At 42.5% G+C, this 15,857-nt stretch overlaps 1 protein-coding gene across 1 annotated transcript in view; it reads left to right on the plus strand.

The window, feature by feature from the left end:
* The first annotated feature begins 693 nt into the window (after positions 1–693).
* Positions 694–15,857, plus strand: part of KPNA3 (karyopherin subunit alpha 3) — a 101,226-nt gene continuing 86,062 nt past the window's right edge. The window contains exon 1 of the mRNA XM_047866786.1: positions 694–1,235. Within this exon, the coding sequence (XP_047722742.1) occupies positions 1,167–1,235 (69 nt within the window). The 5' untranslated portion in view covers positions 694–1,166. The remainder of the gene's footprint in view (positions 1,236–15,857) is intronic.

Consider the following 15,857-nt stretch of genomic DNA (forward strand, 5'->3'; position numbering starts at 1 on the left):
CCGATGACGCTAAGGGGAGATGCTAGCTTGAAGGAGAGTCTGCAGATCAGAATTTGACGGCTCCCTGAGAGCTGAGAAGATTGTGTGTGGCGGTGGAACAAGAGGTGCTGGGGACACGGAAATGCACAAGTGCCAGAGTGAAGGTTGCAGAACTGGGTTTGGGAGGATGATGAAGAAACCGAAAGACGACGCTAAAGTGCTAATTTGTTCAAGTATTTATTGAGTATTCACGACGTGTCAAGCCCTGTTTTGAAGCGAGGAATTCAGCAGTAAACCAACAAAAGTCCCTGCTCTCATTGAGCTTAATTCCAGTGCGGTAAACCAGGTAGCACACACGTAAACACACACATCCCATATGTATGTTTCGGATGGAAATAACTGCTATTTATAAAACCAAAGCAGAGCAAAGGGGCAGCAAATGAGAGTGGCTGCTATTCCAGGAGACCCCGAAGAATCAAGGAAGCGAAGCACAAACCATCGATCGGTTTCTAATTTCCTAGGCTGCTGAGTGCGAGGTGCACCTCCCAGGAAACCCCGCCCCCTCCCTCCCATAGGGCGCAAGGTGCCATCTCCTGGCGAGCTCCTCCCACTTGCCCGCCCAGAGGCGGCCTTGGGGGCGGGGCATGACGCCCAGGGGCAAGGAGCGCGCTGCACCGAAAGCCGCGCGGATAGGGTTCCCGGCATTCATCCCGTTCTATCAAGGCCAGAAGAATTACCCCCGCTGTACCTGGCATGCTGGGAACTGTAGTTTCCGCCCGAGCCCGGCGTGTCGGAGGAAGTAAAAGCCGTTCAATCGGCTCCATTGCTGCCACATGACTTGCATCCTCGAGGGGCTGTGGGGAGGCCTTGCTGGGGGTAGGGGCGGGGATCATCCCCAGAACGGTCCGGCAAGCGTCCAGGCTGGTGGCCGCCCCGGTCACGTGACCCCAGCTTGCCGGGCGCGCGCGACTCCTCACCGCCATTCCCTCCCCGCCCAGCCCGGCAGTCGGCCTGCGCCTCCCCCGGCGCTGCTGCCACCTCGCGCTCGGAGGCGTCACGGAACGTGCTCTCCTCTCCCCCTCCCCCTCCCATCCCCTCCCGCCCTCCCCCACCTCCCCCTCCCGCGCCGAGACTCGCCGCCGCCGCCGCAGCCGCAGGAGTAGCCGCCGCCGGAGCCGCGCGCAGCCATGGCCGAGAACCCGGGCTTGGAGAACCACCGCATCAAGAGCTTTAAGAACAAGGGCCGCGATGTGGAAGTGAGTGTGCTTCCGCGGTCTGGGCCCTCCCGGCTCACCCGGCTGGCCGCGCCGGCCCCTCGGCGGCGGGGAGGGGCGGGGGGCCGGCGCCGGGCTGGTTCTCGCCGGCTCGCGGTGGGTCGGAGTTGGCCGCCGCCTCTAGTCACCGCGGCCCCGGCTGGGCGGAGCGGGCGACGGGACCGCGGGCCGGGCTGCACCCGCCCTCTGGAGCTGCCGGCGCGGGGACCGGGAAATACCGGGGTTTTCGGCCCCGTCACGCGGGCGCGGCCTGCTGTCGGCGAGGAAGGGATGTGGAGCTGAGGCGGGGTCCGCGGGCCGGCGCCTCGCGGGCCGGGGATGCTGCCACCCTGGTCCGTCGACCGCACCGCGGAGGGGGCGGCCGCGACTCGCGCCGGCTGCCCGTGCAGCCTCCCTCCCGGCACGGCCCCCTCGGTGCCTCCCGCGCTGCCGCACATGGAGCCGGCGCTGTGCCGGTCCCCGCGCATATCTTGTGCGAGCGGGGCCCAGGCGGGCGGTGGCGGCCCGCAGAGGGGGGTGGGGACCAGCCGGGTAACTGACTTGTTTGAGGGTGGTGGATGGGGGAGGGTAGGATGCGCCAGGACCATTTTCTCATATTCCAGTGCTGTCCTTTGGACCGGTCGTGCTGAGCTGTTCTAGCTCATACTCCTCTTACTGCTGGCATTTGGAGCAAGCTGGAGGTGGACAATAGTTTACCATCTATTGTGTTGAGGCTTTGGAAGAGACGTTGTTTCGACCTCCGCTCACAGGATCTGTTTTCTTAGCCTTTCTTGTAGTGGGATTGTGCATAGGATAATAATTTCTTTGACATGCTTTACAGAAATAAATCGGATACATAGGTTCATACGGCCTTGTATATCTCTCTTGCTTCAAGCTGGTAGAATTTCCAAGTGGTTGCAAAACTGTAAACATCGTGGTCACTTAGTTCGTTGCTACACAGCATGTTGCCATTGTCTCATTAAGGTGACATTAGCAGGTACTATTTGCAAACTCGGCTTACTGAGGCAGCGCTAGAGGTCTCTCTGCAGCTACTGAAAGCATTGTAGTATACTGCACAAACTTCCCTGGAACTCTGACCTCTGGATTTGTTAGGGAGAACGTGGTTTTAAGTCCACAGCTTCCTTTTCTAATACTAGGGGACATGATTCGCAGTTTTGTAATTCTTGATAAAGGGCCAAGGTGAGGAAGATGTGTGCATTTTATCCTGTCTTAGAGAACGTGGTGGGGAAACATTCAGCGTTCTGTTTTGTAGAGAAACACAAAACTCAGGCCATTTTTCAGAGCTACAAAATTAAAACTAACTGGAACAAACCTAAGGAAATTCTGTGGAGTTCCCGTTTGAATAAGACAAATAAAGGTCATCTATCTCTACCCTGGTCATGGTTAAATTTCTTCTGTGGGAAATACTTCTAAGCAAAAGTGAAACTTAGGAATAGCAACAAGAAATTTTGGAACTGCCTCCTTAATTGGTCCACTTGATGATAGGAGTTAATTTTGAACTTTTTCCATCTTTCTTGAAGCTTACCACTATTATAAAGCAAAACTTACTAGTTTGAAAAATGACCATGTTGTTTGTACAGAAGAACTAACAACATTGTTTCTTCTCTTGGATATTGGTGCAGGTTTTTGTTTAATTTTTTGCCTATATTATTATCTGGGCACTCAGTGCTACCTAGTAAGGACTCCTGCACATAATAGGTGCACAGTAAATATTTGCTGATCATCAGAATGTAATTAATGACTTCCAGATGCATGAAAAAGAGGCATGGTTGCTCAGCCTTCGGCCTGAAAATATTGGTCACATTATTACATTTCCCAGGATACGTTAGAGTAAGGCATGACATAGCAGACATTCAAATGATAGGTCTATGCGGCAGACACTATACTGGGAGCTTCATGACACTTAATTCCTTGTAACGACATATGAACTAGTTACAGCATTATCCCCACTTTACAGGAGGAAAGTACTTTAGATGAGGAAATATGAGAGTGCTTACGTAGCGTGTACAAGGTCACAAAGTGGGTATGAGCATTCCTTCACCAATTGTTGGATGTCTGACAATGTTAGGTCTTGGGTATACAAAAGAGAATAAAATTCAGTCTGTACCTCAAGGAGTTTACAGTTCAGTGGGAATAATGGTAAAGTAAACTGATGATTACAATGCAGTACATCAGTAAGTATATTTTGAGAAAATTCTCACTTGAGGCTGAGCAGTCAAGGGAGATGTTATGGTTGATTCATAGTGGATGAATTGGAGTAAACTAATCCTGAAAGATGAAGGAAAGTTGGCCTGGCAAAATGCAGGAAAAGGGAGGGCAAAACGAAGGGGCTTTGTAGGCTTGTGGGAGGAATAGTTGAACAGTAGTTGAAGAGTCCTGACAGAATGCAGTAGAATTGCTGGGGATGTGACTGACGGGTAAACTGATCAGGGATCAAACCTGGTAAGTGCCTTTGTTGTGGACTTAGGTACAACCAAGACTAGATGCTGGTTCTAATTTAGTTTTATCCATTAGAAACTGTGTTAAATCAGAAACTTACACTACAGCTTAGCTTTGTGACTAAGTAGTTGTGATTATCAGGCTGTTTCAAAACAGTGAGATGTGCTCTGATGTGATATTCCTACCTTTTCACATATAGGATAGATGAAAGATAAAACTTTGTAAAGTGTACAACCAGCTGATACACAAATAAGATGCTAGGTACAAGTATAAAATACACATTTTCTAAGGGAGTAAGTTATACCTGTTCTGCTAACAGGAAGTTGTGAGTGGGGAGAGGGCTGAGGAGGAGAGCAATTTCATAGTCATTCAGTCGGGAATGGCTTTACAGAAAAGAGGTTGGTGGATTTTATAGGAAGTATGTGCTGAACTTGAACAGGGAGCAAAAGAAATTAGTGAATAAAGACCCAGGTGAGAAAGAAGAGCAATTAGATTAGGGAGTGAAGAGATGAGACTTCCAGATGGCCCATGGTGGTCTGAGACTATATTTGCGGCAGAGTTACTTGGACAGTTCCTGATAGAGAGATCTGAAGGAGTTTATTCCAGAATAAAGTGAGAAGGTACAACATGATTAGAGCAGTGGAATAAGATGACTGGCAGTAATATTTAGAATTAGTTCTGGAGGAATAATGCTCTTACCCTGTATGTCAAGAGGAATTTTCAAAAAAAAATCAAGATTGGCAGGGGCGCCTGGGTGGCTCAGTTGGTTAAGCGTCCGACTTCGGCTCAGGTTATGATCTCACGGTCCATGAGTTCAAGCCCCTCATCCAGCTCTGTGCTGACAGCTCAGAGTCTGGAGCCTATTTCAGATTCTGTGTCTCCCTCTCTGTTTGACCCTCCCCTGTTCATGCTCTGTCTCTCTCTGTCTCAAAAATAAATAAAGGTGAAAAAAATTAAAAAAAAATAAATTAAAAAAAAATCAAGATTGGGGATGGAATGAGGATTTGAACTTCCTCCTCCTGTTCCTTTCTCTTCCTCTTCTGTGGAAAGCTCATAGTGGAGAAAGGGGATGAAAGTTATCTTGAGGTCTACAGATACAGATAGGGGAGGAGTAATTATTCCAGATAGCAGTTTGGAGCTTGGGTAGGGGGAATGGATTTCGTAGCTAAAACTAGGGAGTACATTGTAAAAAGGAAACTTAATTTATCTTCATTTGGTCTGGAATGGGTGTTGTTGTTGTTGTTTTTTTAAATTGTTAATGTTTACTTTTGAGAGAGAGAGAGCACGAGCAGGGAAGGGGCAGAGAGTGAGGGGGACACAGAATCTGAAGCAGGTGAGCTGTCAGCACAGAGCCTGATGCGGGGCTGGGACTCACCAACCGTGAGATTATGACCTGAGCCAAAATCAGATGCCCAACCGACTGAGCCATCCAGGTGCCCCTGGAATGGGTATTTTAATACCAGACCTTTTTATAGAAGACATTGTTCTTAGGCTTTTTTTCCCTTTTAAAAAAGTATTTAAAACTTTTCAAATATACTTACAGAAAAGTGCATGAAATGGAAACGTTCCATTTAATGAGTACTTATAAATCAAACACTCTGGTAAATGCCACTCAAGTCAACTTTGCTTTTTCTTGCTCCTGTATACCTCAAGAATGTAATATTTTTATCAGTAACAATAACTAATAACAATTATTTTTAAAATCTTAACACTTACTGTTTGCAGTTTACCTGTACCAAGTATTTTGTATGGATTAGTTTTCACAACGATCCAGTGAAGTATATACTATTATTATCCATATTTACTGCTGAGGAAACTTGAGACGTACGATTCGTAAGTAACTAGCCCTAAGTCATCAGGGGTGGCAGGACCTGGACTTACAGTGAAGCAGATGACATGAAAGCCAGAACTCTTGCTCACTGTACTGTCTTCCCACTGCAGGGAACCTCAGACCTGAATTGTAGGAAATAACCTCTGAAAGTTAATTAATGAGGAAAGTATTTAGGAAATCTTGGCTATATCCTAGAAATTCCTGATTTGGTATTTTGAAACCTTGCTAATAAAAAGTTTTGATATCTTATCTATCATTTAATTTATTTGCTTTTTTTTTCTTTGTACTCTTGCAAAGTTTCCTTATTAGTGAGGAACTAGTTAGTCAGTTTCACCAAAAAATAACCCATATCCTTGGACTTAACACTTAAAACTTATGTTTAAGTTTCTAATACTGAGGGTAATATATATTTTCTCATCCGCAAATTTGACCAGCATTACCAAACTCACTCTGTCTCTCTGGAGCCTCTATTGGTAAGTGCTACTACCGAATTGCTCAAGCTTAAAATCTCCTGGACTCCTCCCTTCTCTTCCCTTTTCCTATTAGTCAGTTATCTGAAGAGCCCTCCTATTTTTGCCTTTGATGCCAACCTTACTACAGCTGCCCTAGTTTGGGCCACTGTTATTCTCACCTGTGTAAGTATGATCGTGCACCTGGTTTCCCTGTCACCACCAGTATCTTCCCTTCCCATTGTATCTTGTGAGTTGGTCTTTCTGAAATCCTTTTGTGTTACTTTCTTGGTAAGATCATTGCCGTTGCCTTCAGGATAAAATTAAAAGTCCTTAAGATGCCACACATAGTTCCTTAGGTCTCTTTTGTGCCAGCTGTGGTCACATGTTTGAGATGGTGGAGTGACCAGTGTGATTTCTTCTCCGTGCCTTTGCACAGGTTATTCTCTTCTGTACATACCTTCTTTTGCTGTTTACTGGGGCTCACTCTGGCAAACTCTTTCCTCACTCAGACTCCTTTCTATATATCTCTGGAACACCAAGATTGTAATTCTGCCGCACATGTCATCCTACTTCAAAAAAAACCTTTCAGAAGTTCTCCATAGGGCCTTTCCTGACTCACCAATAACATGGTGAGTACTATCAGTCCCTAGGGTTTTTCTTCTCTCTAATGCTTTCCTAAGTGAATTTTCCTTTACCTCTTTGGGTTAAATTGCTGTGGCTACAACAAGTTCTCTGCATGTGGGCTCTGTAAGCCCACTGAAGGTAAAGACCTTGGACTGTGAGTTGTCACGTAGTGACCAGTATATAAAATTTAAGGAATATTCTGAGAAGAGAGACTAGATAGCATATCTGAAAAACGTCTATATTTGGGAGTGAAACTAACAATATTATCCTAAGATGCCAATATTCCTTCTGGTGTTGACACCATGGCATTGATACTGTTGCCTAGCCCTCCTTTGCCAGCCTCTTCTGTTATAATGTATTTCTGCAACATGAACTAATTCATACTTGAATGCTAAAGAAGAATGATGTTAGTTAATGCAGAATTCATGTTGGTTCATATTTGATTTCGGAGTTGATTTTTCACCAGCATGTTAACTGTTTCACGCTCCCAAGTAACAGCAATCGAACATAAACACGTGAAGTACAGACACAGTTGAACACAGCAAGTCGGAGAGTATGCACATTGCCCCTTCCCCCATATTCTGCCTCTAGACTCCATAGGTTAACTATGTTCTGTCTTAAGTGCTTATTGCCCTACCCTTCTTGATGTAGTTCCCTCTTTTTTCTTAATTTTACAGAACATGAAGTTTTTCAGGAATCGACGTATCATAGAGCAGATAGGTTATACTTCTCTTTTCTTGAATTCACTAACGGGGTGCACAGTCTCCCCTCGTCCTTCTGCCTGAATGATTTCTCCTTTTTGGTGGATTTTGCCAACTCTTCTTCCTACCTATTGACTGTAGGCACGTCTTGGGATTTTGTCTGTGATTCTCTTCTCTATTGACTGCTTTTCTTGCCCACATCAAGCATCTCCCTTAGTTTTAACTATCACTTCGGTGTGGGGGACTTAAATCTGTCTTAGGCATCTGCTGGAAATTAATCACATGAGCATCACATCAGCTTCTTAAGCTCAAAGTGTTTAAAGCTATGTTCTGCCTTTTTTTTCTTTTCTCTGTTTATGGCATCATCACCCTCACTGTGACCTGAACTTGAAACTTGAGAGGCTTCTTGGACTCCTTCCTCATCTTCCACATTCAGTCAGATGCCAGTCATGTAGCTTGAATCTCTGTGCTGTTTCTGGATTTTGGCCCTGCCTCTGTATTCACTGCCTCCAGCCGACTTTAAGCCTTAATACTTATCATCTGGCAATTTAAGAATTGTCCCCAAAGTGATTGATGTTCTTTCTCCAGTTCATGAGATCTTTCAGTGAGTCTCATACCTGATTATTTTTTCCAGGTTCAGCTTTTCCTTCCTCTCTCCTTCCCTGCCCCTTCAAGCTCTAGCAACACTGAGCGTCTTATATGCTTATACATAATCTGGAATCCCGCCCTCCCCTGCTTGCCAATGCTATTTCTATTCTCAGGGCTATCCTGCTGACTGGAATATCCTTCCCTGCCTCCTGTTGCCTGACTAATTCCTACCCCTCTTTAAATGCTCAACTCTGGGTTTAGCTCTTATCAGAAATCTTCTGAATCTCCCCCATCTTCCCAGGTTGAGTTAGGTACCATTCTTCACTCCTGAATATATCTTTCTCATATGCAGTTATGGTTAATATATTTCAATTATGGTTTATCTCTTTCTCCAACTAGATTGTGAGCTTTCTGAGCACATAGACTGTATATTTCCTTTGCCTACATCTTAGTGCAGTGGCTGGAACAGAGTAAGCACTAAAACATTTCTTGAATGAATGTATCCATACTAGGTACTACAAACACAATAATTTTCTTAAAATACATTTTTGAACTGAAACTTTTATTTTTTATTTTTTATTATTTTTTTTAATGTTTAGTTTTGAGAGAGACAAAGCGTGAGCAGGCAAGGGGCAGAGAGAGAGAGAGAGACACAGAATCCAAAACAGGCTCCAGGCTCTGAGCTGTCGGCACAGAGCCCTTCGTGAGGCTTGAACTCATGAACCACGGGATCATGACCTGAGTCGAAGTCAGATGCTCAACCGACTGAGCCACCCAGGCGCCCCTGAACTGAAACTTTTAATCTTTTGTGCCTTTTCCTATTGCTTTCTAAATCAAGTTCAAACTTTTTATTATGATAGGTAAAGTGTTGGGAGATTGAGAGACATGCATAGTTAAATAATTTTTAAATTGTTCTTACTTTAATTATAGAAATGTTCTTTTTTTAAATAATTAAAAAAAAATTTTTTTTTAACGTTTGTTCATTTTTGAGAGACAGAGCGCGAGTGGGGGAGGGGAAGAGAGAGAGAGGGAGACACAGAATCCGAAGCACGCTCCAGGCTCTGAGCTGTCAGCACAGAGCCCGATGCAGGGCTCGAACCCACAAACCTTGAGATCATGACCTGAGCCAAAGTTGGACGCTTAACCAACTGAGCCACTCAGGTGCCCCAGAAGTGTTCTAATAATTAGGAAAGTGGAGAGAATAGTATAATTAATCCCATATGCACCACTTAGATTTAATAAGTCACAGTTTGCTGTCTTTGTTTCATCTTTTTCCTCTATATGTATAATAGACACCATGACATTTTACTCCTAAAGACTTAAGGCTACTTCTCTAAAAAATAATGTATTCTTACATAAACACTGTATCACCCTGACATATTAACATCTAATCTAGTCCACATTTAAATTTCCCTAGTTGTCCCTGATTTTTTTTTTTTTTTTTAAACATTTGGTCATTTGGTCAGGATTAAACAAGATCAGATCATGTTTGGTTATGTTTCTCAAATCTCCTTCAATCTACAATAGGCTTCTCCCACCATTTTTTTTTATAGTAAATAAACATAACATAAAATTTATTATTTTAACTACTTTAAGTGTATAGTTCTGTGACATTAAGTATATTCACATTGTTGTGTAATAATCATCACTGCCCTATATCCAGAACTTTTCATCTTTTGTAACTGAAACTCTGTACCTATTAAATAATAATTTTTCATTCCCTCTTTCTCCAGCCCTTGGCAACCTTCCTTATATTGTCTTTCTTTATGAATTTGACTACTCTAGGAAGCTCGTATAAGTAGAGTCATACAATATTTGTCTGGCTTATTTGACTGGCTTATTTCTCTCAGCATAATGTCTTCGAAGCGCATCTGTGTTGTAGCATGTGTCACAATTTTGTTTCTTGTTATGGCTGAATAATATTCCGTTGTATGCAGGTACCATATTTTGTCCATTCACCCATTGATGAATGGTGGCTTCTACTTTTTGGCTGTTGTCCCCCACCATTTTATGAATGCTGTTAATTTGTTGAAGAAATCAGGTCAGTTTTCTTGTATTAAGTTGAACCACATGAAATTTTCATTTGGGAGGTTCAAAGTATGAGCCAAGTATCAGCAATTACATATGGTTCAGCCTAATAAAATGTCCTAATTACTGGATTTGTCTGTTTCTTTGTGGTGTTGCTTAACTTGTTCCTCCTATTTCTTGCCACCGTCTGGATTTTCTGTAAACTGGAGGTTAGTTTTAGAAGCATGATTATCTTCAGTTTAAGCATTTTTGATTAAAAAAAAATACTTGGGGCGCCTGGGTGGCGCAGTCGGTTAAACATCCGACTTCAGCCAGGTCACGATCTCGCGGTCCGTGAGTTCGAGCCCCGCGTCGGGCTCTGGGCTGATGGCTCAGAGCCTGGAGCCTGTTTCCGATTCTGTGTCTCCCTCTCTCTCTGCCCCTCCCCCGTTCATGCTCTGTCTCTCTCTGTCCCAAAAATAAATAAACGTTGAAAAAAAAAAAAATACTTCCATTGGTGATGCTGTGTACTTCAGAATATATCCCAGTAGTGATGGTAAGATTGATCAGAAGGTTCAGATGATAAAGAATAGACAAAGATAGTTCAGATAAAAAATAGTTTAATGTTACAATGTCAAAGTCACTGCATTTGGTGAAATGAATTTTATTTGGGTGAAGTGTGACATAGACTGGATAATATTTGAAGTGAAAAAGAATAAACTGACTTCTTGGTATCCAGCAAGGAGTTAGAAGATGTATTTGGAAAATCTAACTTCAAAGTCAGTGGCATTTTCTCTTTCCATGACTGACACTGTTCCTAACTTGACTTTGATATCTCAGCGTAAGGTTTCGCTGTGTTCTCATTTCCAAGCCTCTGTTCCTTTACTTTGAAGATAAAGCAATAGTAAAAATCTAGGGAAGATATAGCTGTACTTTGTGGCAGTTTTGCTATCAAGAAAAATTTGTCACAGCCTGGGATATCACCACTAAGAGTTAAAGTATGGTTGGGGCACCTGGGTGGCTCAGTCATTTGAGCGTCCGACTTCAGCTCAGGTTATGATCTCATGGTCTGTGAGTTCGAGCCCCGTGTCGGACTCTGTGCTGACAGCTGGGATCCTGGAGCCTGCTTCAGATTCTGTGCCTCCCTCTCTCTCTGTGCCCCTCTCCCCCACCTTATGCTCTGTCTCTGTCTCTGAAAAATGAATAAACCTTAAAAAAAAAAAAAAGTTAAAGTATGGTAAAATAAATCATGACTATATTTACTTGGAATTAATCTTTCTAAATGGTTGGGTTTTCTGGGCTTTAAGTTTATTTGTTTACATACCAAACTTTTATTTGAAATGTCAGTGTTTGGGGTGCTTGTCTGACTCAGTGGGTGGAGCATGTGACTCTTGATCTCAGGGTTGTGAGTTCGAGTGCCACTTTGGGCATGGAGCCCCCAAAAAAGTCACTGTTTCTGAAAATGCCTATACATTTTTCTGCCTTCTTAAATAGAATATAATTTAGTTATTTTCTTGTTTCTTGAGAATCACATGTATGCATATGGGTATCCGTTTTTGCTGTTACGTAAGTAATGCCTTCAGGTTCTTAGATTTGTCAGAATTTTATGCTTAATTTTTGTGCTTATGGAATTTTTGCTCTTCATAATTCTTTTGCCTATCCTACCCTTGCAGAATTTGTCAGCTTTCTCTTTGATATTGTCAGCTTGTTTACCTGTAGTAGCTCCACTCTTCCTTTTTAATTTAATGTTTCATATATCCTAGTGACTTGGATAATAGATGTATTAAACACTTATGAAGCATTTGCTATGGGCCAGACAGGCAGTGTTAATACCCCAAATAGTAAATATAAATAACTTTGTCCTTGCTAGTTTAGTGTGAGAGACTGATACCTAAGTATATACAGTGGACTCTTAAGCAACATGGGGGTTAGGGGTGCCCACATATAACTTTTGATTCCCCAAACACTTAACTACAGATACTGTACTGTTAACTGGAAGCCTGACCAATAACATAAACAGTCAACTAACATGCATTTTGTATATGTATTATATAGTGTGTTCTTACGATAAAGTAAGCTAGAGAAAAGATAATGTTATTGATAAAATCACAAAAAATAGAAAATACATTTACAGTACTGTACTGTAAAAAATTCGTGTATGAGTAGATCTGCATAGTTCAAACCCATGTTATTCAAGGGTCAGCTGTACTTAGTATAGAGCTCATTCTATGAAATAGGTACATAATTTGCAAAGTACTATGAAAGCATGAAGAAAGCGAGTGACTATACCTGGGAAAATTGAATTAAGTTACACAGAAAATCATACTTGAGCTGGGTCTTGAAGAATGAATAGGAGTTTGCCAAGACAAAAAGAAAAATAACATGAATAACAGTGACTATGTCATAGAGTATTAAAGGTGTGATGTGTTCAAGCAGTAGTTGATGTGGTGACCTTCTTTTGGAAACCTCGTTCTGATTGACCTTTCTTTGGAAGCTACTCTTCTGCCATTGGATGTCTTTTGGTGAGATTTTTGATCTAAGTGCTTCTGCCTCCTTTGGTTAATTAAAGTGCCTTAATCTTTCTGGTTAATAAAAAGAAGGCCATTCAAATGCTGTCCCTGGCATTTAAATCTTAAATGAGCTGACACTGGGACCTAAGTGATTCATTTTGGCAGAAGTACTGTGAAGAAATCTTTCATTAATTCCTGCCACCTAGATCTGTGGCGTTGCTTTCATCCTGAGTTTTTCATCAGATTCCACAGCTTTTCCTTTGGTTCTGTGAATTGTTCTTTATTCTTCCAGTAAATTCACCTGCACCCCTCCCCTCCCTTTGTTTCTCAGACTAACTCAAGTCTGTTTTTATGGTTTGCAACATAACTAATTTAAGATGATCAGCTATCCTGGTTTGCCCAGAACTGAGGGAGTTCTCAGGACACAGGACTTTGAGTATTCAAACCAGTAAAATCCTAGGCAGACCTTCATAAGTTGGCCGCTTTACTCTAATTGAAACAGTTGGGACTAAAGATAATGAGTTTGGGGAACCAAATGGTGTTCAGATGGAAATATCCAGTATGCAGCTGAAAATAATGTGTGCAGAACTAGCTTGCTTCAGTTATTTCTCTCAACAGTTATCTGAATTCTGAACTAAGTATGAGAGATAAGACAATGAAAGTAATGATAACCAATAATTGCTGAGCACTTACTATGGGCAAGGCACTGTGCTTCTAAGAATAATATTAAGTAATTCTCACAATTGCTGTTATTCAGGTGAAGAAAATGAGTTAAGTAATTTGCTTAAGAACATGCAACTAGGAGGAGGCAGAACTGGAATTCAGTCCTAGATTTCCTACTTTAAAACTCTCTTCCCTTAATAACCATTTTCTACTCTGCCTCAGGGTCCCTGCTCAGGGAGTGTGTAGATTACTAGGGATGTGATTTAAAGCAAATAAATACTACAGTGGAAATATGTTGAGAGAACAGTGGACACATAGGGAAAGAATCCGCATGGGTGAGCATCAGAAGGCTTCATGGAGATTGTGCTTAGGCTGAAACTGGAAAAATGTATAGATATTTCTTTGGTATTATATCTTAGGTGGACTTAGGGGTAAGAGACAGCATGACTTGTTCTGGGAAATAATGTAAATCAGTATTTCTTATAGGTGGAGTGATTGGAAAGTTGGATAGGATAGGCAGGGGCCAGATTGTGAAAGACCTCTCCTATGAGGAAAGTTTTAAGTAGGAAGGTGGGTTTTGTGCATTTAAAACTGTTGCTTTGGTTGCACCATAGGAGATAGATTGATGAGGGTGAGAAGGGAGCTTCAAAGGAACAGTTAGAAAACTCAGGGGACTCAGAGATGGATGGTCTAACAGCACTGGCATTGGGGTCCAACGGCAGGAAAAGTTACCAGGACTGCTTATTTGGCATATGTTACCTTCTAGAACAGAGGTTAGCAAACTTTTTTCTTTTTTGTAAAGGGTCATAATATTCTCAAAAGGTTAAATATTTCATGCTTTGAGGCCCATACTATTTATGTCACAACTGTTCATCTCTGCTGTGAGCATGAAAGCAGCCATAAACACTAGGCAAACAGATGGGTGCCACTGTTCCAATGAAGCTTTATTTATAAAATCAGGTGGCAGGCTGGATTTGGCTCGCAGGGTGTAGTTTGCCTAACCTTATCCTAGGATGATATGGCCAGTAGTGAAGATATGGAAAATAGTTCAAGCAATGATTAGAGTGATTAAGATGATAATATAGAGGAGAGTTCCTAGGTATAAGAACAAAAAAGGGGGTCACCTAGGTGACTCAGTCGGTGGAGCTTCTGATTCTTGATTTTGGCTCAGAGTCATAGGATGAAGCCCCTCCATGCTCAGGGGTGGTGCCTGCTTGGATTTCTCTCTCTCCCTCCCTCCCTCCCCCCATCTCCCTTGCTGTCTCTTTCTCTCTCTCTCTCTTTCTAAAATTAAAAAAGAAGAAGAAAAAAGGACTAGGGGAAGGAAGAACCCAAGGAAGTACATCATTTTAGGGCACTAGTGAAAATGCCACTGAAGAATGAGTCTGTAAGAAGCTTACAACAAAGTAGTGTATTAAAACTTAGGGGAGGGGGGAAAGTTTCCTGAAGGAGGGGCAGTAGTTGCAATATCAGTGCTGCAGAGAAGAGATGTATAAGGACCTGAAGTAAGCCCTTCATTATATTTGGCAATTGGGGGCCAGGCAGAAGTGGAAAACCCAGAGTGGAGGAGGCTGGCAGCTAGATTATGATGGAGTGAGAAGTGAATTGCAGTTCAGGTAGTAGAACTGGTCAGTAGAAACTCAATTTAAAAATTTGGCAGCCATGGGAAGGAGGGGCCACAGGTTAGCAGGAGGAGGAAGTAGGGTTAAAAGAAGGCATTTTGTTGTATTTTATTTGTTTAGAAGAATGGAATTGGCTGTTGTTTGTAGGCTAAATGGAAGGAGCCAGAGCAAAAGAGTTAAGGAGCTGGCTAGAAAAGGAATAAATGATTGAGCCAAGAGTAAGTGGAGAGCTGTTAGGGAGGTGAAGTAAGAGATAGAAGTTGTGATTAGATTTTGAAGGGCATCGGGTGGAAAGGACTTTGGAGAAGCGACGGGAGTGAGGATGGGCTGAAGTAGTGTAGGGAAACTGGAACAGATTATGGTTAATGGGCCCTATTTTATTTGGCGTCATTAGTTGTAGAGAATAAAGGGGTCTAAGAGAGTACATGAAGAAAAGGTGTTTCTGGAAATGCAGAATATTTGGGGAACATGATGCCTAGGAACACTGGCCCAGCTGAGGTAAGACTATAATGTTATTTTGGTCACAGTTGTAGACAATTTTCAGTTGATTATATATTAAATTTAGCTGTAAATGCATTTTAGATTATAGTTAGAATTGGTAAACAAAATTCAGAGTGTAGAGGTCATACTCAATTGAATCATAAAAAAAAATTGAACTAGCAGAAATGTCAGGATTTAATGAGTTCAGACTCTTTTTTCCACAGATGTGGAAACTGAGGACATAGAAAAATAATGAATGTTGGCCACTCACCACTTACCAGTTGGTAACCAGTTTTTTTTTTTTTTAATTCCAGTACTTGTGTTATTTAACACAGCACATTTAAGATGCCAAACACTATATTTTAGAAAACTTACAAACATACACAAAAGCACAGAGAATGATATATTGAACTACCATGTACCATTTAAAACCAGTTATAATTTATGGCTAGTCTTGTTCATTTAAATTTTTTTTTTTCAATGTTTATTTATTTTTGGGACAGAGAGAGACAGAGCATGAACGGGGGAGGGGCAGAGAGAGAGGGAGACACAGAATCGGAAACAGGCTCCAGGCTCTGAGCCATCAGCCCAGAGCCCGACGCGGGGCTCGAACTCACGGACCGCGAGATCGTGACCTGGCTGAAGTCGGACGCTTAACCAACTGCGCCACCCAGGCGCCCCAAGTCT

Source organism: Prionailurus viverrinus, chromosome A1 (genome assembly GCF_022837055.1).
Source record: "Prionailurus viverrinus isolate Anna chromosome A1, UM_Priviv_1.0, whole genome shotgun sequence".
Classification (NCBI taxonomy): Eukaryota; Metazoa; Chordata; class Mammalia; order Carnivora; family Felidae; genus Prionailurus; species Prionailurus viverrinus.